Genomic DNA, 23,624 nt, shown 5'->3' with positions numbered 1-23,624 from the left:
GTGTGCCTCCAAGGACAGCAGGTTGCTTTCTCCCAAGCAAGAATTCTCCAGCACTGCAAGTCACAAGGACCCAGTGACTTCAAAAACATTTCCCACCAGTCTCAAAATGGGAACAGGGATCCAAGAAGCAAAGAACTGCTGTAACCAGTGTCTTTGGGGAAACTCTCAAGATGCAGAACAGAGTTTCCAAACCACGCTTCCTTCAGGGGCTGTTTCTCTTCATGATGCAGCATCGTCCGCATGGACCCTTGGCATGCCGTTACATTGTCATTGCTATCAAGCAAATTTTTTAATTGGGTTTTTTTTAAGTATGAGGTCTGCAATTTAAATTAATATTTTCATTCTCAGTGTTGCGCTTTTGAAAAATGTCTCTAGTACAGATGAAGTGTCTACTGTTCCTTTCACATTGCCTCATTGCTTTGATTTGGAGAACTAAAGATATTCAGGTTAAGTAGCCATTGTGTACCATTCAGCTTTTATAAGTGAAACAACCGTGTGTACAATCATTTAAAGGCAGCCATTGCTTTCATAAATACAAGTTTATTGACAGAACAACACATATTTTTTCATTTTTTTAATTTTCATTTTTATTTTGGAGTTAATGGGATTATAAAAAATATGCTCCATACTGATCATTTTAATCAGTTTATCAATTTTTATCAATTTCCCCATCATTTTAATTAGTGCAACAGGAAGAGAGCTGTCTTGAACCTTTTTTTGCTCTGAGATCTGCCAAAAAATATAATTTGATTTCATTCTTCCATAGCAAAAACAATTTGAGCCATAAGGGGAGTTAGAAAAAGCAAAGGAGACACATGCCTGGAATAATATCTATAAGAAGAAGTCCATTTTGATTCTGTTGCTCATGCTGTATAGTATGACAATGCAATAATGCAGTTAATGGGTATTCTACAGCTTATGTTTTCATTAAGTTGTACAATGCAAATGATTCCTGAGCTGAAATGTAATTCAGTCTTGAAATGTATTTTTATTGAAAATTAAATTTTAGAACTCACTTTTCTCTCAAATAGTAGGTTCTGTGGGTCTTTCATATTGCATATGCAACAGCACACAATACTGCAGTTCTGGGTAACATTTTGCAATGGAAATAGGTAACATTTCAAGCACCGTGATGTGTTTATTTCAACAATTGCTTACTTTGGGCAAAGGAAGAAGGGGATTACATTCAGAAATTATAGTAAAGGTATTCTTTCAAGTAATTCAACATGCCATATAGAAATATATTTATCTAATAATCTTTCTGTTGATGTGCTTATTTTTTAGCATTCTTGAAAATGATCTCATTCTAACCTTCCCAGCATGTGCTTTGCCTGCTACAAACTGCATCCTTTCTGCTCTCAGTGATGTCTGTATTCAGCATGAAATGCTGTGCTGTGCTATGCATGGACAAAGATACCTGATTATCTCAACATTTCACAGCCACAGAAATGTATACTTTCTATTTCATATAATTACATATTAACACTGTATTTTCAGAGTGCAGTAGGTTAAACATCTAAGAACCACATAGTCCGTGTCAGCATTAGTTAATTAGCCACAGAACTCATTGCTGTTGAAAATATGAGCATGCTGAAGGTAAATGCAAAGACTTTGAGGGTACTAGCAAGTGTGTTAATTTTAAGTACAGTTACAAATTGCAGATAGACAGTCTTTGTTATAGGTGTTTTAAAAGCATCCCCGAATCCTGTGCCAGGGCAATGGGACTGAAAGACCCAGTAACATCATCCCATGAGCAGCTACTGCATTGCTCCCATCATCTCTCCCCTTGCAAGAACAGGACCGCTGATCAAGGCAGCCATTCCCTTGTACAGGCAATTGAACTTAACCTTGTAGATAAAGAAAGGTTTTCAAACCCTGGTGTCAGACTTCCTCTCTCTTTCCCCTTTGTGCCCTTTGCTACAGGAAGAGACAAAAAAATTCAGAACTGTTAAACTATGAGAAAGCATAGGCAGATAGCCACAGTGACCACAGGGTGTTCATCAGATATGTTCGAACATGAACAAAGGTAACTTAAGCACTGGAAAGTAGAAAATCTATATGTCCCACATTTAGCTGATTGGAGAGGAGGGCTATAAGCACAGGAGGGAAAAAAATCAGCTTACAGTTGGCCAACTATAAGGCCACAGGGCCACCACTGATCCAACAGTTGCAGTCATGAGCTTGGCTGGACTTTTGTACCTGTCCTAAAGCACCTGTCCAATACCACCTGCAGGTAGTCAGCTCCCAGCTTAATCTCCAGCAATTACTTTAGTGAGCACATAGTGTGTCATTACACTTCCATTAATTGGTCATCACGCTGTTTCTTGGATGTTTTGTTAATTTTAGTTTTGTCTTGTCCAAGTAAGTGCTGTAACAAGGAATTCTGGATGTAAGCGATCGCTAACAATGCATATGAAATGTTGGAAGTGCCACATCTTGAAAAAGCATGAATATGCTAACAGTGTTTCTGCCTGCTTTAAAAAAACCCAAACAATACTACATGGCATGCAGTAATAATAGAATACATTTTGTTCTTGTTTATTTGGAGAGATGGCCAGAAATGCACTGAGCTGGGCTAAGATGAAAAGAAACCTGTTTAAAATTCAAGGCATAAAAAAAAAAAAAAAAAAAAAAAAAACCAAAAACACAAGAGATTAATCTGTAATAATTGGGCAAAATTTGGTTTTATTTGTTAAATTCAATTTCCTTTACAAGGTTATTCTGTACTGTAAGATAGACAGCTATTGATAATGCCTCTGTCAAAAAAATATTACATCAAATCTGTTTCATTCCCAAATGAAGTATATTCAATGAAAATAAAAGTGTGTAAGCAATAGATTCATAATACTGAGAATTTTTAGAAATCATTTTTGATTATCACACGATAGAAAAAAAGAAATGGAGTGGGGGACTATGAAATACAATATATTTCTCTTCTTCACAGTCAAAAGCTAAGTTTTAAGGAGCGGGTCCGGATGGCCAGCCCACGAGGTCAGAGCATTAAGAACAGGCAGTCTTCCGTGGGAGATCGCCGGTCACCAGGTGCCGACATTGCCACCGAGGGCAGCCCGACCAAAGTCCAGAAGAGCTGGAGCTTCAATGATCGAACCCGCTTCAGGCCCTCACTGCGGCTGAAGAGCTCGCAGCCCAAACCCGTGGTGGACGGTAGGAGCTTTTCGTGCCTGGTTTGCCACTGTTCACTGCCACCAGCCCACTCACACTCTCACATGCACTGTGAATGCATCCTGGTTTTGAGAAGCAGAAAGGATTGTTATGTGGGGGCAGAGACACAAGAGAACTGTAGCCTGCTTCAAAGAGCATGCTCAGGGGATTTTTTTTAAATAAGAAATCTCATGTCAGTGGTGCATAGGGAGTGATGGGTGGAAAAGGGGGTCACTCTGGAAAATGGCAGGTGAACTAAATGCATCCCACAGGTTTGGCTGCAGCAGCTCTACTGTCACAACCCCTCTCCCAGCACTGAGTGCAGCTGCTGCCCAAACCCACTGCCAAACAAAATCAGCATTATTGCTTTTATATATTGCTTTCTAAAGGGTGTTTTAGATATAGGAAGGACTCCTAATGCATGAAGACGTGAATCCTTGTAAAAATAGCTTACTGACCCCACCCCATGGGAATGGATACTGCCTCTCTACACTCTCCGTTCGCCAACTAGAATCATAGAATATTTGGGGTTGGAAGGGACCTTCAAAGGTCATCTAGTCCAACCCCCCTGCAATGAGCAGGGATATCTAGATCAGGTTGCTCAGAGCGCCATCCAGCCTGGCCTGGAATGTCTCAAGGGATGGGGGCATCTGCCACCTCTCTGGGCAACCTGTTCAGTGTTTTACCACCCTCATTGTATTAAAAATTTCTTCCTCATGTCTAACTTAAATTTCCCCTCTAAGGTCCTGTTGGGCATTAAAGTAGCCACTGTTCAGGCAAAGATCTCCATCTACAAAAACTTCCCAAAACAGAGACAGTGACTCCCCTAACAAGAGGGAGCCAAAGTGGGTGAGAGCAGCCCCCCAACAGGCAGGAGCCGAAAGCACCAGATGAGCCCAACCCCTGTAAAAACAGGTCTGGTACTGAAAGGTGCACTCACTCAGCTCTGGGGCTACCGCTGCCCCACTGGGTTTGGATTTGAATTTCCCCATTCACGTTTTTCCCAACTTATGAATGTTTTGTTCTTTCCTGGGGGACCCCCAGGCAGAAAATAAGGGAAACTAACTGACCAGCTGCAACAGGAGGCAGTGGGAGAAGGTGTGGGAAACGTGGGAAAGGTATCATATCAATAATTTGATCCAAGTAACGAGATAAAAATTTAAACTCTTTCTGTGATGGCAATCACGCATGTTACATCCAACAATTGTGGTAAAACTAATTAGACAAAAGTGCAATTTCAGTGTCTGCTTCCTTTTTAAGAGCACATATTATCACAGACATGTAGGCTGCAAAATACCCATTGAACTGAAATGCCCCATCCCTCAGCTGAGGACGTCCTACGCAACACATCTCTTCAGGAAGAGCCTGGGTAAATACACGTTTCCTGGAGGGTAAACAAGACAAACCAACAGTGTTTGCTAAGGTCATCATTCCAGGCAAGCTCACCCTGCAGAGTCCTCTCAGACGCACAAATCCTGAGTTTGGCTGCATTACAGTGAGCTGCTGGGGTGCCCCAGCCGCCGGGCTGCCATCCAGGCCACTTACCGCCCTTTGCTCGGTCCTGGATCACGGCCCTGGCTCGTGTCCCACGGCAGCTGCGGTGCAGGGCCTGTGCCATGCTGGCCGGGGTCTCACGCTGACGTGGCTCTGGGACGAGGCCACTTGCACTGCAACGGGATGTGAGAAATGCTCTTAAGTACCAGAGTGGGCTTCACGCTGCCCTGTCTAAATTCAGACTTCCTATGTAATCATTTTCATAGCACAAGTATCTCCCAAAGCCACGCCAGAAGTTATTTCATAGGTTAAACCCCTGTAACTCGCATCGTGCCTGGAAGTGACATAAGAAGAGAGTAATTTGTTGAGCACAGTCCCTGGGTATCAGCGGCTCACTGCTGCTCCAGCCCTGCGGTCTGCACCTCACTCAAATATCCATTTAGTTTCTTCATCAGTCCATTTGTCACAGACACATTTCCTCAGTGTGTCCTCTATTTTGTCCTGTATGTATTGTTGTTAATAGCAATGATCCGTGCAAGAAGGTCATATTCCCTCTTATTGTCTCCTTTTCATGGAAAAGGTGTCATAAACGGCACCTTGGGTATTTCTGTAGATAAAAGATAATAACAACAACAGAGAGTTCATTGCTGTGCAATCTTGCTGCTCCTCAGGGCGAGCACAGTCTGCTTCCTTGCCAGAGGTTTCCAGCTACTAGTCCAGCCTCATGAACTAGGGCCAACAGATATGACCAATTTCTCATCCATGGCAGGAGGAACAGCTTCCATTGTCTCCAGGTTTTAGGCAAATGCCAAGTTTCCACTCTGGGACCCAATCCAGCTACTTCTAGGAGTGGTATCATCAGAAAGATGTCCAGTGTGCTCACTGCTGAGGGGCAGCTCCTTGCTACCTTCCTCAGTCTGTTGCAGGAAAGGTCAGGCACTACCAACCTTGATTTCTTTTTTTTTTTTTTTTTTTTGGTGTTTTACCAATTTCATAGTTTGATATGCTTTCTGCATTTGACAGCTCAGTGAAAAGTATCTGGAGATTATGTATTTAGTTTAGAATATCTTGCATTTTTCACTGGCTGAAAATACAGTATTTGAAGCATTTTATTAATATCTCTTGGTTGTCAGGTCCTCTAGTTTCCTCCTGGAGGTATTCTCCAATCAAAAGATAAATTATTTTGATGTGCTGATTTTCCAGCCATACTAGAAACCACCCCTTTCTAGATAAAAGTCCAGACACAGAATAATACCTTTGAACAGCTGGTCCTTCTGTTGATCCTTACAGCTCTGTTGCATGTTTTTGGGGCCAAGAAATGACACTTGCAATAGACCTTTCAGACAGAGACAACATAATACTGAGTGCCCAGTCCAGTGTGAAAACTTTATATCAGCGATCTAATGAAAATATAACCTCTCACTATGAACTTCCCCTTCCAAAAGAAAAGATGCTCATATATTTGCTTGATTTTCCTTTCAACATGTGGGATTTGGGGTTGTAAATGATCTTCTGTTAGTGCAGGCAGAGGAGGAACTACCTCATTGAGAAGGTGAGGTACACTGAACTTTGTGTAAAAATAAAGCAAAGAAACAAGTACAGAAGTAGAGGGTTCAGAAAGGAAGGGAATTTTTTTGCATACAAGGATGATCTAAGGCAGATAGTCAATGTCACTTTGCAGGGCTGACCGAGTTCTGATAAAGGTGATTGGAACCTGGGACAAAATGATCAGAAAAAGACTGCTGGAAAAACTAAACATTAGCAATTAGAAACTGTCCTATAAGGGAGGTTTCTAATCCAGACAGGAGTTTATGGATGCAGCTAAGAGGCTAACATGACTGAAAATGTCATAGCCTTCCTCTTAAGCTACCCAGTAGAAAAAAGCTTACTAACACTCCCCTGCTGCATATTAAAATCATAGAAGGAGGGTTTCTTGGCAGCAAGCAAAACACTTAAGCTGGCCACAGGTATCTCCCAAAAGGATTTTGGCATGGTAGCCTTAGAACAGTATGCACTGTTAGACAAATGGCTTGCTTTATGGGTAGCAACAGTCCTCTGAAACTGCCTATAAACCATTTTCTCCAATTGCCAAAGTGGGCCTGGCAACAGCAGCAATTATTTCAGCTACATATGTGCTTTTGCAAATTGAATCCAAAACTGACAGAGCTTTGATGGCTGGAGGGAGCTTTGGCAGCATGGCTACAGATGCTTTCTAGAGCATTTAACAACAGTGCAGGGGAGTGAAATTGAAAACCAGAGCTTATGTAATCTGATTTTAAATACATGTCCAGCCTCTGCTGACATGTGGCTCACAACTGCCAGAAATCTTGTTGAAGAGGAGCTGTCCCTGCACCAAAACCAGAGAAGCCACATCCAAATTGCCCATGGGGAATGGCCCTGGCACATGAAAATACCCACCAGCAGGGCCCAAACCCATGCCAGAATCTGTGCAAGCAATCAAACAATACAGGTGATCTCACACCGTTGCCTAAGGCCTTGTTGTGCTTAGCAGAGATCCAGCCACAGAAACTAACCTCACAAAATGTCTCTTCTTTTCTGAGGAAGAGAACCTTTTCTGCTTAAATCATGCTCCAGTCTTGCACAGCCACAGCTGAAGTAATGAACGGATATTATGTTGTGCATGCAGTTCTCAGTGAGGGACAAAAATGCCCTATTATACTTGTTTTTTACCATCTAAGCCTCTGCGTGAGTTATTGTGCCTTCACTCTAACCTCGAGACATTGTGTAGCTTTTTGAATAAAACATAAAATGTGTTCAGCGGTGGAGATATTACAAACATTTTTCATTTGATTAATTAAAAAGGAGTCTCTAAGGAAGTATTTGATTTCTTGCACCATCCTGGAACATTATATGCTCACACGACCTCTAGCCTTTTATTCCCTACAGAGTACTTGCACAAAATCCTCAGGGTAGAGTATATTATAACAGCCATGGAAAGAATGCAATTGTGCATTTGAGCCCCCATGTCCTCAGTTACTACCATGTAATTTATGTATTTCCTTTCAGTAGCACAAACATCTTGACCTTGTATAAGGTTCACTTGACATGGCAAAGGTCCTTAGTTTGGTTGCTTTTACATCCCAGTTAGCTTAGATTTGCTGATTCAAAATGAGGCTGCACGATGTCAAAACAAAGCTGCTCAATTTGTATAAACCCCATATGATGGGGCTAAATGATATGTTATTATCAATATATCGATTCCTGCCAGACAGTAGATTAATTTTCTTGTGATTGTTTAACTCGATGATAGAGGTCTCATTTATTAACACTGTCACTATAATTAGTTAGGGAGATCTTATAAAAATAATCTAGCGTTCTGACCTAAGCTCATTTTTTTCATTTTGTGCAAGTAAGTACCAGCCATTGGTTTTGAGGCATTATTTTAGTTTGTTCCAACCAAGATCCTGGCCATATGAGACCATATTTAGTCTCTCCTTTATGACACATGTTGAAGAAGCTACTGTGCACCGTTGCTTGCTGGACTGAGGGCTCACTTGATGGTCACAAGTGGATGATTAGCAAGGTCAGCTCCGTGAGGGGCAGCAGCACACCACCATGCAGAAGTATGATTTGCATGGATTTCAGGCAACCTCATCTGCAGTGAAGAGTAAAGAAATGAATCAAGAAGTCATGCTGAGAGGGTGCTCATAAAAATTCCTAAACATTATATAACCCACTTGCACCAAATCAGAAACATTTGAGGAATGTTTTCATTTTCATAAAACTTCACTGGGAAAATATTTCATGGCTTTTTAAAATGCAGGATTCTGCTGTGGCTACCTGAATCTAAAGCTGCCGTCCTCTTTTCTCCCTTTGCTTGTAGCTACCACCTCCTTCAAACAACAGGACCTGGAAATCTCCCAGGGGACAAGGCCCTGTAGTCCTTACGGAATATCAGACATCGTATCAACTGATGTGGACTACAAGGTCTCACAGGGAGACAGTCAGTTAGGCATGACATTCAGGTCATTAGTCCACAGTTCTGGATCTGAGCACAAATATCTGCAATTTCTTCTGCAGTTTTAACTTCTTGTGTGCAGTGTACATAAAATAACAGAGAGATGTGTAGCTAAAAATACACTAAAAACGTATGTTTGGAGTCACCCGGCATTTTTCTCTCTTAGTCTAAACTTGCTGGCTAATGTGCCACTCTTTCTAATAAGATCAGCCATTCTATCTGCACAATTACTGTGTGTATAATGAATTGTTTTTACAAAGTCTCCTGGTCCTCCATATCATCATTCAAAATGAAAAGGAGTCCTTTTTAATTAAGCGGTGGGAGCTGTTCCATGATATATTTCCAGTGCAGAAATTTTTTGAGAAATTAAATAATAACTGAAGATAATTGAGAGTTGTTAGCAGGGAATGCCAGAATTTTAGATATTTGAAACTTACCTACATTATATGATGACTGATATAAATTAAGTTTCTGACCCTAAAAATTGCACTTACAAAGAAGGGACACTAGATACTTATACCCAGAATGTAAAAACTTTCTCCCAATCCTATCTTCCATTTTGGCCAAATCTGAGCTTTTTTAGAAATGTGTTCACCTGTAAAATATTGTTGGGGATATTAATTGTGATATTCTGCTTCATACTGCACTGCAGCTACTGAATTCCAGTTCTGGTGTCCTCTTCCCTAATCTGCAAAGCATTGCCTTTTTCAGGAGAAAGACCAGGGAGCAAGGAAGAGGTTGTGGATACAGCACGACTGCGCTTCTCATAGGTGCTGCCTGTAGGTTGTGCAGAAGTGCTGCTCCTTCCAGAGGGCACCAGTTTCCTTCCTCACCTGAGAAATTGCTTTCCAGCATCGAAATGGCAACCATTTCTTAAAAGCTCCCTGTAAACCATGTTCTAAAATGTTGTCAGCCTTATTCCGTCTTTCTTTACTTTTGTCACTTGAATAATGTTGAGAAAATCCCTGTCACTACCAGGGATTTTGGTGTCATTTTCTAGACAAATATTAAGCATCTAACATGAAGAGCATGTCATGAAGTTTACTTGTCCTGCCTCCTTTCTTCTTTCGTGACTAGAGGAAAGCCTTTTTTTCCCACGGATTGAGGAAATAAATACATGATTCATTCCCTCGGACCTCCTTTTTCTAGCCACTGCTCTGGAAAGCATGTAAAAATGGGTTGCTGCCTTTCCCTTTTTGGAGAAGCTTTGGGCGTTCTCATCATTACGCATGCAATTAAGTTCTATCCCAATTAGCGTTGCTTTTTTCAGTTGATTTTTCCTGTGGAGCTTAGCAAGCAATCATGGCAAAACAATTTCTGTGAACTCTTCACTGAAAGAAAGTCAGCTTGTCGGTGATTTAAAGCAAAGGAAAATTTGAAAGAAAATCGCTCCTAAGGGTGGTGAAGGGAATTTGTATTCATGGTTCAGCAAACAGGAAAGTAAGGAGAGCTTGTGAAGAAATGAGAAGTTTAATGAAACAAATTTAAACAAAGGCACTAGACTGAGACATTGTATTTTGATAAAGGGAAATTGCATGAGTTGTATGAACATAAACTGTGAAGATGTTTGTACTTACAATAATTTTTGAGGGAAAAACGTAACTGAGATTTTGTGGGACATTCAGTGCATTATATAATAACATTTGTGGAAATACTATAAAGTAAGTACAGGATATCTCCATTTTTTTAGATAATGTAGGCTAAATCCCAGACTTCCCACAGCAAATGCACAAGGTGAAGAAAGGTATTTTAAAGGCAGCGTAAAGCTGAGTGAAATGCACCTACCATGTGGTCATCCTAGGCAGTACCTACAGCAGCAAAACAGGGGGTCCACATTGCTCTCAGAAGAGGCTGAAAGAACAGAATAATGAGAGTATTAAGCTGTCAGCATCGCTCACCTGAGCTCAGCAGCCATTTAACAGTAAGGCAGCAAAACATAAATAGGTGCCTGAAGTTGACAGTCTGCATATGACTCTCAGTTATTGATGTTACAGCACAGTGTTGTGTCAACTTGGTAAAAAAAGGTGTGTACTCAGACTCAGCAGAATGATTTAGGTCACCCACCTGAGGAGCCCTAACTACCTCCTACACAGAGTAAGATTTAAGTGCTTCTGAAGGCTTCCAAAAAACAAGTCAAAGTGTTGGGATCACTGTACCGTTTACTATGTTAGGAGCACTTCCACAGGACTATTCATGGTGTCAGCACATGCACTTACTAATGCTGGACTGTCATTGCTAGCATATGGCAGTTCCCAGAAGACAAATTAAAGGGTACAAAATCTTTTTGATTCTGTTCAACAGGCACATAATTACTTGACTGTTGCTGATATTGAAAGCATGGAGCTATGAGGGTGATCAGAGCAGTGTCACAGTTCTCCTGACGCCAAAGCATGTTATTAAATGACAGAAAACGCTTCTAAGAAGGGGCACATGATATTTGCAGAAATAATAAATCAAGCCTTATGCGTAACTTCTGCACAGAGCCATATGAAATGCAGCTACAAACTTGTAAATTTTTTGTTGGTGACATATAATGTTTCAGAACTGTAATTTTTAGCCCATTCATTTTGGTTGATCATAAATGACGGGAGTTTGCATGAAGACTGCATAAATACTGTGACAAACAGGGAAATATCAAGATTATTTTAATAACTTGTGCATGCCTTTCTTCTGTTTGCTGGCAACTGCTTATTTGCTGCGTGATTAAATCAAAGACTGCTCTTAAGGAAGAAGAAGAATTAAAAAGTGGCAAAGACAAGACTTTATCCCAAAGTAAATAGTGTCAAAGATCATAAGATAATGGCAAATGCCTTGTCAGTTATGAAATAAACATATCCTGAATTGTGAAGATGCTGGTATTAGAAAAGGGGAATTGTTTCTGGGTTGCCAGACTGGCTGACACCCCTTCTTAGCAAGACTTGCAGGGGTGTGTCTAAATCTGTAGAGAGACACTTTGGCCACCATCAAGGCTGGATTTGTGAGCTGCCCAAGCAACAGACGTGAGAGTCCTGTTGAGCTGCTGGTCGAGGCTTCTGGAGAGAAAGAAGAACCAGTGCTAGCCCTAGGATGGCCTGGCAGAGCAGCCAACTTCATGCAGAGCACTTTCTGCCTAAGTTTCCTTGTGGAGCCCACTTGGACCCCAACAGAAAGCAAGAGATGTGACCAAGGACTACAGGGAATGATGAAGAAGCAGATGTGTGCCAGGCAAGGCATGAGCTGTCACCAGAGGGTCTGCCTGCTCTGTTAATGATGGGGAGAGCTCTCTCTGGAAACAGGCAGCAGCATGAGGCTGGGCTTGTCAGGGCCGTAGCCTAACCCTGTCTGGAAACCGGCAGCAATTTTAAGAGCTGGAGCTGCTGAAGCGGCCAAACTGGCCTCAACATGGCCCTGACCTCCAGAACGAACTCAAGAGGGGCAGAAGAGATACAAGTACATCTCACCTCGTAACTATGTCATACGCAACATGAGCTTCCACTGGAAGAATTCAGCAGAATGTGAACTTTGATTTCAATGGGATTTTAAGCTGGATTTTTTTTTCCAAATTGTTACTCTGCATTTCCCAAACTTTTTCCCAAGTCTGCTCAGTATCAAAAAGAAACATGAATGTTTCCCATAGGAATCAAACAAGGTTTATGGCTTTTCACAAGTTTTATTGACATGTGGTACCGAGTGCCTGCTATAATGAAGGAAATTCATGTCAGTGGGAATATTAGAAAATAAAAAAAGGAGGTGATATATTAGGAGTGGTATCTCTTCTTAAAGCTAGCTTAAATTTATAAGATTTTTCCAGCATCTGTCTAAAGATTTTGCTGATGTTTGTACCCACATCTGAGCAACATGGAATACTATAATTGCACCGCACTGTTCTCAAAACGGTTCTGCAAAGTTATGCTGTATTAAGGAAGCCCTTTTATTAATGACACTGTACTTGGCAAAGGACCCAGGAGCCATATCAGTGAGAGAACCATTCAGAAACATGTTTATTTTAAACTTACAAGTTGGAGGCTCCTGTTTCACTGGGGTTATGTGGTGGTAGCTCTTATGACCTTAGCAGAATTATTCCCAATTTACACCAGCATAACTGAGTAGATTCAAACCTTAGAGAGCCTCTGGCAATGCCAGTTGCATAAAAAGCCCTGGCTTTAGTAAGGTAGTTAGAAATGAGCTGGGAGATTTCAGCACTAGAAGAAATAACTGGAGAGGCTGATCAAATATGACATCTGGAAAGTTAGTGTCAAGGAATACTTAGCACCTTTAGAGACAGAATTTTACATAGTGTATATACCTATCAAACTAACTACCTAGTTTATTTTAGTTAATTATGTTTCTGAGCAGGGATCCAAATCTTAGTTAGGTGGGATAGGTGGAAGGAAATATATAAGTCAAGGCAGTAGCAAAGCTCATGAAAGAGTGCAAGAAAAAAAACTCCTGTCATCATTGTAGTTATGACAGTAATCGCATGGAAGGGGAGGTTTCAAAGTTTTGTAGGAAAATTTCAGTTTTAGAGTGTTAAATTGATTTTTTTTAAGGTTGCATTTGCTTTTTTCACGTATACTTGAAGACATCATTAACTTGGCTATAACCCATCTTTCTTTCTATATTAAGCTGATCTATCAATGATAAAACCCCCCACTCTTCAAAGCCACAGTAGATGTCCCTCATAAATCTACCAGTTCAGCAACAGTCTAAAAAAGAAAATAGATTCTTGAGGGTAATGGACTAGCCAGAGTCATCAAAATAAATTATTATGGCCAAATACAAAATCTATGAAGACAACACTGCAGCAATACCAGTTCCTGAAGATGCAGCCTGGTACGATGCTGTTTATTCCAAGAAAGCATTCATATTTGATTTAAAAGGTACCATGAAATTTCCAGGACCTCCTGACTGACAAATAATATTTTTCATCTTTCATTTACAGTCTTTGTGAAAAGGGAACTTGCAAAAATGTCCTGCAATCATTTGTGTCTAATTGTGTTTCAAAATTGCTTATAATAGAAGTCCCTGAAATGGTTTACATGCAGTGGATGACTAAGCCTATGTTTTAAATAACAGCATGAATGTACATAGGGACACAGGACTGGGAAGAAATCTCCTCCGTTACTGAGGGTTACTGAATCCAGTCCTTTTTTCTCTATTTCCTATGTCCTTCTCTCATTTTACGCTCTCTTTCTTATGAAGCAGAGACACATGTCAAAATACACTGACCTTTGGTGAAATTCTTCACCTGGGAACTTGGTCTTTAGGCAGGTGAAGAGAGATGGTTGGGGAGGGAAAAACACCTACCTTCAGGAGTCTTTCTGTACTTCACATACCTTCAAGGCATATTTGACATAGGGACAATCCACCAACCCAGCCCTCCTTGTTCTGTTCCCATTCCAACACATTTTAAGTTTGTAGAACTTCTTGGTCACACATCAGTCCCCGTTTTTTTGTGTATTCAGGTACACTGGGCACTTCTGAGATTTCTGGTTAATTCTCAAACGGTAAGTCTGCAGAGGCGATGTTAGAAAGGGGTAAAGGATCTATTTTTTTTCAGGCAAATAAATACAGTAACTTGGCTTAAACTCTTATTGCAAAGGAAGGCTGCAATACATACATGGCTCTGAGGTTTAAGGTGGCAGTTGATACATGACAGATCTCATTTTCTATTCATTTGTGGCAAGAAGGTTTTTCATTTATTATCACATGTAATAAAGCATTGGATCATTCCACAGCCTCCTTAGTAAATGAAATGGATCTTCTCCTTTGTCTTTAATGTCAGGTTCATCCATAGTGGTAAAAAAAATCAACAACTGGATAAAACTTCAGCATCTTTTAGTTCTGCCATCACATCTGTTAGCTCACCACCTTCCCTTAAGAGAGAGAATCTGATGAAAAACAGTGAGACATCAGGAGCAGACATGCTGGTACTAAACTATTAATTTGAAAAATAACAGGGTTTTCTTCCTTTGTAACTTCTGCTGTTTACACTGGAGACTACCTGGGCCTTTAATGACATAAGCATAGACACAGACAAGTGCATCACATAGTTTGTAAACTGATGAAGCTCTGTCTTATTTGATTTGTAGTCCTTAATTTTCCATAGCCAGTGTGCACGCAGTTAGAAAACACTTCAGAAGAGATTTTTAAATGCTGCTTGTTTAGTCTGCTCTTGTATTTTGCAGCTGACACCAGTCTTGGAACAGATGATGTTTATGATGATAAAGGGTGCCAGTGTGATGTGTCAGTAGAAGATCTCACCCCTGCTCTTAAAACTGTTATCAGAGCAATTAGGTGAGTAAAAAAATACCAAATAAGTAAGTATTTCATATTTCTTTAATTAAGATACTAATTGTCTAGAGGCCAATTAATAAAATGGTAATTTGTTAAACTTATTATATGGTTATGCTATTTCTATATTTGTTACATAACTAATGATGATATAGTTTACTTATGCTTCCTTTTTCATCAGTATTTTAATTAAAAGTTGAAATATTTTATCTGTTCTGTTACCAGCTTTTCAATGTCTAAACCTGTTACATGATTTGCTTCAGGAAAGAGTAATGAATGCTGGTTTCCACTATATTTCCCATAATGCAAGTTACTGTAATCCAGTTTGATGTAGTTTTACTGAATGTATATCACCTTACCTGGAAAAAGTTATTTCCTTTAAAAGTTTAGGTTTTTATTGCATTTCTGTGTTCCTGTCTGTCATATGACTTTTATTTCAACTTTCTTCTGATAACAACAGAAAAATTACTTTTGTTCAGTTGTGCAAAGCCTTGCCTGCCACTATCCATTGAACTAAATATAACCCAAATAACTTAATAGTCTCCTTCTTTTCCAAGAGAGTATCAAACTGCATTGAAACTTATAAAATTACCTGTACTGAAAGCTTAAACTTAGCGTTCTTTCTCCCGAGACCGCCAAGGCTCTTCATCTCCCTGAATATTTTGAAATGCAAATTCTGGCAGGCCAGATGCCCACCATAAAGAGAACATGGACAAGTGAGGAGAGCTCAGGCGTTCTGTCTCTGCTGACAGCAAACCCGTGGCTATTGCTGGGGTGACCCGCTGGCCCTGCAGCACAGCCACAGCGGTGCCTGGCACCCCTCTTGCAGCAGCCACCAGGGGGTTCTGCAAAGCCCTGTGGAAAGATTACGTTTTCCATCAGGGAGACTCTTGCCTTAGTCCTCTCAGCACTATGGGAAGAAAGAACTCAAGCTCTTTATGAAATAATTTCATGCAGTGATAACCTACAGGCTACTTGTATTTCCTTCCCCTTTTTCCCACTGATTGCCAATGAAGACAGATAGTAAGGCTGTTTCTAAGATTTTTTCTACTAGCACAAACAGCCTGACAGATCACTTGCAGACGTCTGTTCCAAACATTTTTCCAGCATGCCTGGAAATGACCTCGCAGGATGTGTCAGATACCAGGTCTGCGTCCACAGCCACTGAAACTGGCCACTCAGATGTCACCGATGACAACCATCTCTCACCAGCAGCGTTTCAGTAGGTGAAAGAAATCCAGAGAGTGGACACCCACCTACAAGGCAGACCTATTCCTTCAAATGGAAAATGCTGAAATTAGGAACAATCAGCATAGCCTGTTGGCTCTGGTGCCAAAGATCCTTGTCTGTGATGTTGCATTTTAAATAGACTGGTTGACACTTGGCTCCAGGCGCACCTCGTCACTGCATTGCCAAGTGATACCAATGGTCATCTCATTCTTAATACTGACCAAATTCTTTAAGATCCACTTGACATTTTAATACTAAATTCATGCAGCTTGTTTTCAAAGGCACCACTGGATTGTGCAGTGCATCAGCTGCATCTGTACCACCCACAAAAATGTTCTAATAAGAAGAGCAAAGATGCAACAGTTTGTTTCAGACATGCACTATTTAACAGACAAGAGTCAACTTTTTAGATTATCATCGGCTTTTTTTCTGTGTGCTTGGCTTACAAAAAAACAACTCATTTCACTACTGATGCTGAGAAGAAGAATTCTGCATCTCCACTTGCTATCAGCTAGCCACAAATCTTTCCCATGTCTTGCTGAAAACGTTAGCGTTTCACTAAATTACAAGCAGCACATGCATGTTGCTTCAGAAACATACCTGTGTTTGAAATCTGTAAAGCAGTAATATGCAATGATCTTCAGACTTTTGTTAAACGTTATACCTTAATCTCTCAAAATCAAGTGTCTGATAATTCAGTTTGTCAGGTAGCTGATACTCCTCTTTCTTATTATTCAGAGTATCTGTTACCTGACTACACTGGGATCTATGCAAACATCTGAAGGAGGATCTGAGACACTATATAGTAGCTGTAGAATTTCAAGATGATAACATCTGCCTATATGGAAACTTCGTGCCTCATTTTGAAGCTTGTTTTTAGCAACGGCTTTTAATTGCAAAAGCAATGGGGGAGGGTGGAGGCTGGTTTTCCTTTCATGCTCATATACAGGAGCAGCTGAAGACAGACGGTACTTGAACAGCTTCATGGGACACTGTGCAAAAGACCCCAAATGGAAGCATATACAGTTGAATCTATTCAGGCTACATCGCCTTGAAAAACTGCAGTAAGGGACAGTAACTATTTTGTCCTGCTTAGAGCTGGGTACAAATTGTTTTACAACGATACAAATGGTCCTTTTATTTTCGAGGAAAAAAAAAAATGAAATTAGCAAAATTAATTCATGCCTGTGGGTTTACAGAGGTAGGGCCTCTCACGGTTTTGGAATCAGAAAAAATTGGGTTGTTTTTTTTTCTGTGAAAGTAGCCTAGAATATGCGGGTTACTCTCAGGTTGGGCAGCCTTGAAATAGCAAAAACAAAAACTGGTTTAGTTATAAGCTTTCATTTTGGTAATTTCAGAGCATACTGCTTCAGTTTTGACCTTGCTTACATTTTTTCCAGGACTAACTTAGTCTTCAAAACAACTTTTGATCTTAAACAAACAACACCCCCAAACTTTCATTTTGAAATGGTCAAAACAGGAGATGGAAAAAATAGCCTTTTCCTGAAAACCACTTCAATCTTTTAACACATTGCCCCTTTCCTACAACAGGACTCTTAGCCAGTCCTACTAAAGACCCACTGGGTAGACCCGTCCAGTAACATCAAGCTGTCAGCCTCCTCTCAAGGCCCCTCAAGCTGAGTCCTCCACAGTCCAGTTCTTGTGCTGCCCCCTTACTGCAAACTCTCTGTTGGAAAAGATCAACTGAGGCAGTAGACAAAGCCAGGAAAAGCTCCTTGAAGCATTTGCTCAGTGTTGGGTGAGCAGGCAACAGACAGGCAGGGTGGTGAAACATGGTGTGCTCCACAGTGTGCCTGGGGCTGTCCGCTGCAGGGACACGAGTTGGACTTGATCCTTGAGGGTCCTTTCCAACTCAGGACATTCTGTGATTCTATGAGTCCTGCTCCTCTGCAGCCTCCATCTGGGGCCAGAGCAGCGTGCAAAGGCGCTCTGAGCCTTTGTGCCACCAGGTTTTTGTGGCGCTGCTCAACCGGCCCTAGTCTTGTCTTGAACAAAGGCCGTTAATATCCTGCAGTTTTCCTGGAGACTAACAAAAAAACATTGCATTTTCCAGCTATGTTAGTTCACAATGACGAATGTATATAAGAGAGACTAAAAAGAAGATGAGGATACCTTGTTTCCATATACTGTGATATCTCTGATCATTTTTCATAGCAAGAGACAGTAAATTCTGTAATATTCTCCACAATGGAAATGATGGAATTATTTTACTATTTATGGAATATAAAATTAGATTTGAGAAGCATTAATAAATATGCAATAGGAAATAACGGCAATGGCAGGAGGATGAACCTGCTGACCTAAGAGGTCTTTTCTCTCTTTAACTCTAGTGATTGCATAGATATGTTTTCATTTGTTGTTAATGAGAAATAATAATAATAAATGTAGCTTAACACAATGAAACTTGAGAATTCATGAGCTGATAAGCTGTAAAGTTAATAGTCATACATATTTAATAGCCAAAGAAGGAAAATAATTTACCATTTATGCTCAGTCTTTTAAACTTTTCTGAGACACCTATAAAATGTATTTCTAGCAGCCATTATGAATTCATTCAATGGCAGTGTTTCAGAATCCTCTATTTCTTTTAAATCCTAATGCACTGTATATTTTCTGCCCAGATGGTCTTCAGAGCCCAGGCAAGGCTCTGAAATGTGTCTTTGGCTACGAAAGCACTGTGCTTGGGAGAAAACGACGTCTCTGGCTGCTAGGGGATGGGTTAGTTCAGGCCGAGACCCGAGAGAAGAGAGAATTTTGACCCACTCACCCTGCACATAGTGAAACCATCTCTCAACCACCTTTGTCTGTTGGCCTCTCCATGTTTCCAAGGAAGAATGGTTATTTGGCAAGCTAAGGGTAGAAAGACGGAGGAACCAGCACAAATAGATCTGTGTGCACCTGCTTTCTTGAGATAGTGAGGGAGCAAACAACCTGTGGGCATCTCATCTAGCCATGGGCAAAACAACCCACCTGTCTTGTAATCCGTAAGACAGGAACCATCTGTGAGTTTACCTGAATGCCAGTAGAACGAAGCTCCATTTCTTCCTGAGATAGTGAGAAGACTGACAAGACACAGGTTTAAAAAAATAACAAGACCATGACCAGGCTGCAAGGAGGTTTAGAGATGTTCTGACTTGGTGCCAGTCTCAGCAAAGTGCACTAATGACAAGAATAGTTTTTCATAGCGGAAGGGGCAACATGAATGGAAAATAAAAAGCAACAAACATCAGGAAAGATAAGCAGCCTGCACATTTGGAAAACACTGTAATTCTAGATCAGTGCTGAACTTGCATTTGACAACAGATAAATGCTGCTTTTGGGTGCTAGGGGTCAATAAGACAAAAGTTGGTATTGGACCTCTAACTTTCTACAAACTATCAGAGCATCTAAAGATTAGGGGAGGCTGTGGTTTAGACATTAAGTGCAGACAAGGCACTCTGATATATGGGTCTAATTCAGCACAAGAGTTGTTTTTCTGCTCTCCTCTGGATGCATGATTGAAATAGGCTACATTTTATGGCTACTTCTCACCAGAAAATTGTCACGCTTGGGACCTGAGTACATTTACAACCGTGTTTCATCTGTCACATTAGATCTGAGTTTTAAAATGCCACCTCACTACATGCCATACAGGGATTTAAAAATACAAATGATGTTTTTAAGAAAAATCATGGGCACTACAGCCTTTGTTCTTCTGGGTTAAATCTTAATTGAGCTACGCTGTTTGGTCAGTACCGGCGGTGCAGTATCAGGCTCTGCTCCGTTTATGGTGAGTCTTGTTTGCCCCCGTGTGGCACAGCTGCAGAAGACAGACCAAGAGGGACTTGGTTTGCCCTGCTCCTCCTGTTTGTGTGAAGGGCTGGAGCTTCAGGTATTTGGGGTATAAACCACTTTGCGCTCATTTTCCCTTTTTTGCACAGGTAAATTTTCCTCCTGTGCCCGTGTAACCAAACCCTCTGCTTTCATCGCACACGAGCACCCCAGAATAGGCGACTTTTTATTCTAGAAGTACAAATGAAGGAAGCTCAAAGGCTTTTTTGTTCTCAGTTGAGCTACTACTTTTGAATGTGCTCTGTGTAGATAGATGTAATAATCTCTCAGGATGGGCGTTCAAAACTGTCAAGTTCAATTACATAGTTACCTCAAGATACAGAAAGATAATTGAATTTTTAAAATTGAAGTAAATAACTATGGAAAATGCATAGCAGTTGCTAGGCTCCATCACTGAAAGAATTCATGTTTCCTGTTTCTTAATTAACTTTCAGGCTTTTAAACTGCCAGTCTTTTACAACCCTTCATTTTTTTGCACAGTTTTTGTAAAATTTTGTACATTCGAAACAAAAAGAAGTAAGCAATATGGGTCTGTTCCAAATCCTGCTGAAGTTAATCAAGATGACAACACATGAGCTAATAACTAAACCAGAAATAGTACAGTTATACCTCACTGATACAGCTATGCAGCTTTTGGTCCTGTGTTTGACTTCTGAACAAACTACCTTGATAACCAAAACACCTGTTACAAAGCTGCAAGGCACTACTGAAGACTTGTGCACACTGGTTAAGAAGCTTCTATGGCTGTTAATAAAAATTAGCCTTCTGTCTCTTCCCTTGTAAAATCACCCAGCTATGGTAAATTCAGTTGTCTTCAATTATGCTATTAATCCTATGGCTCTGCTTTTCTAATAGAGTTTCATGTTTTTACTTTATCAAGAGGGTGAAGTAAAAAATTGTGAATACCAAAACAGAACAATAACAAAAGAATTATATTCTTGTATGTCAGCTACATCATTATTCTTTGTAACATGAATAAAGAACTAGATTCTGGGAGATCGTCCTGTCAGACTGTTATGAACAGAACATCTTGGCATCATTTGACAGCTGAAAGAAAAAAAAAATCTGCATCCCAGCTTCAGAGGCCTTCAGATTACAAAAGATGCTGAAGGCGACTGATCTGTAGAACTGGACGATAATAGAAAAAAGGGAAGTGCATCATCTGACATATTTAAAACTGCATGGAGATCAGTCCTGAATTGTCAAGGTGATGTACTACTCCTAATAGGCCTTTTCCATTTTTAATTTCTACAATCAGAATCATAGTTCAAGCTCTATACCAGTGACAAGCAATCTCATTTTTAGCTGGAAGTTACCAGAATGGGAAATATCAACAACCTAAGCACTGTGGGAACAGGCTGATGTTATTTGGGAGAACATTTGACACAGACATGTATGACACAGAAATCAGTAGAGGGTCACTACCTACTATTAGTCTGACTCTACATACCTATTATCATATAAGAAGTATGGTTTCCCTAAATTCTACTGAAACACTACGAATCTATTTTTATCACAGAGAGAGACACACATGTTTTTTTTTTTTTTTAATTATAAGTAATTGTCTTACAGCTGCTATACACATATCATGGTAAACATGGAGGGAATATGTTAGCATGAAATATTGCCATTTGGAATAGGATACCAATTTACTGCCCCAGCTTTTTTAATTTTAATAGATTGAAATATCAGCAGTTTGGCCTTAATGGAGATTCATGAGCCCTGTAACACAGACCAGAATGGCCAACACACCTCGTCCCTTGGCTTCTCTCATTTTTTTATAAAATGGAAAGAAAATAACTGAAAATGAGCACCAGAAAAAAAAAAGAACAAACCAACATATATATATATATATATATATATATATATATATATGTATATATACACACTATTGTTTATGTTTACATAGTCAATTTTTAGAGAAATCTTTCCTCCAAAAAGGACAGAAGTAGCTTAAGCACAAATGTAGCTTACAGGATATTGCACTCAAATCACTAGGACTAAACCCAGGTTTAAGTTAAGCATGTACTTCAGTACCTTTCATATCAAGCACCTAACATAAAAAAGCCAAATAGGTGGATACTCATGAACTCAACATGCTCTGCACTCTATAAAATAATGTTACTAGATCTCTCTTAAATAACAATTCAAAGGGATAGCTGCAATGCATTTGTACTTTCAGGAACAATTTTGTAAAAGGAAAAGTTCCCTTGTGCAAGCTGTACTGGAAATATTTTACATTTAAAAATGAGATGTCAAATTTTGTCAATGGAATATATTGTATTGTTTCACAACTGTTAAAGATTAATCTGTGAAATGCTTTTTCCCCACAGAATTATGAAATTTCATGTTGCAAAGAGAAAGTTTAAGGAAACACTCCGTCCATATGATGTCAAAGATGTCATTGAACAGTATTCAGCAGGTCATCTAGACATGTTATGCAGAATTAAGAGTCTTCAGTCACGGTAAGGAAAGAATAATTTCTGCTCTGCAGAAGTATTTTATGTCACTCACTGCATAATGAATATAGGTAACATTTAACATTTCTGTGCTATAATTGGGTACAAATTGCCATCAGTGCTTCAGCCCAGCCTCTCTTTCTGTGAACACAGCTGTGCCAGAAAGTACACTGTGGGTAAAAACAAACAAAAAAGCATGTATCTAATTTGTCCCCTGAAATGAAAGTCTGAAAAATAGAAAAGGTAATCCTTTACAGGTAAAGCCCATTCATAAAGAAGGAATTTAGTCAGCAGGTTGCCAAAAGGATGAGGTTGACATTGAGAACTGCTTTTCTCCCACCTCAAACTTTCTTTTTCTCATAAAAGAAATTGGGAACTACTGGTAATGTAGTATTTATGTGGGGTTTATGTCATAGATTCCCAGCAATAATAATTAAAAAAAAAAAAAAATGCACCATGTGTATGATTACCAGCATCAGAGCTGACATTCCTGCTCCAGACTGACAGCTTTCCCAGGACTCGATGCTGCTGTTAGGACAGGAGCACTGAGCGTGGCACTGGTACCTCTGCTCCCCCACAACATCAGGTTGCTGGAGAAGCCACCTCCTCTCTCCCCCTCTCAGCAAATCCAGCCCTGGCTCTCCCAGATGATGGCTAAATTCCGGCCCCCAGTTGGTGCCAACAGAAAGGAAAAGCAGTCTCAAATGCTCAAAAAATCACTCCTTTTATTTTCCTTAGTTAATAAAATTAGGTTTGTCTTCTTTCTCATTTGCTTTTCTGAAATACTGTGATTTTCATTTTTAACGTATGGATATACTAAACACTTCCATGTCATCAGCATTTTCAGGAATCACAGCAGCTTTTGATTTCTCTTATAGTGTTGATCAAATTCTTGGGAAAGGACAAATCACGGCAGATAAAAGAAGCAGAGAAAAGAATCCTGCAGAGAATGAGACAACTGATGACCTCAGTATGTTAGGACGTGTAGTCAAGGTGGAGAAACAGGTAGAGTGATCATCTGTGTCGCTCTGTCTTGCTCTATTTCTTATGATTTTTGTGTATTTTATTGCCAGTTTCAAAGGCTGAACAGGTAAAATATTTTTTTATAGTATCTGCTTCATTTACATGTTGAAATAAAATTGATATGAATTGTATTACCTTAACTGTATAAAAAA

The 23,624-nt window shown here is 40.0% G+C and overlaps 1 protein-coding gene across 2 annotated transcripts in view; it reads left to right on the top strand.

The window, feature by feature from the left end:
* The window catches only part of KCNQ5 (potassium voltage-gated channel subfamily Q member 5), a 286,898-nt gene that overhangs the window by 257,461 nt on the left and 5,813 nt on the right, over window positions 1-23,624 (top strand). For both annotated transcript variants that reach the window (XM_065834714.2, XM_071806871.1), the window contains exons 10-13: window positions 2,945-3,165; window positions 14,803-14,911; window positions 22,324-22,455; window positions 23,328-23,454. In XM_065834714.2, coding sequence (XP_065690786.2) covers window positions 2,945-3,165; window positions 14,803-14,911; window positions 22,324-22,455; window positions 23,328-23,454 — 589 coding nt within the window. The remainder of the gene's footprint in view (window positions 1-2,944; window positions 3,166-14,802; window positions 14,912-22,323; window positions 22,456-23,327; window positions 23,455-23,624) is intronic.

This window comes from Patagioenas fasciata, chromosome 3 (assembly GCF_037038585.1).
Source record: "Patagioenas fasciata isolate bPatFas1 chromosome 3, bPatFas1.hap1, whole genome shotgun sequence".
In the NCBI taxonomy this organism is placed as follows: Eukaryota; Metazoa; Chordata; class Aves; order Columbiformes; family Columbidae; genus Patagioenas; species Patagioenas fasciata.
The sequence above is the reverse complement of the archived record's forward strand: the minus strand, read 5'-3'. Positions and strand labels throughout refer to the sequence as shown.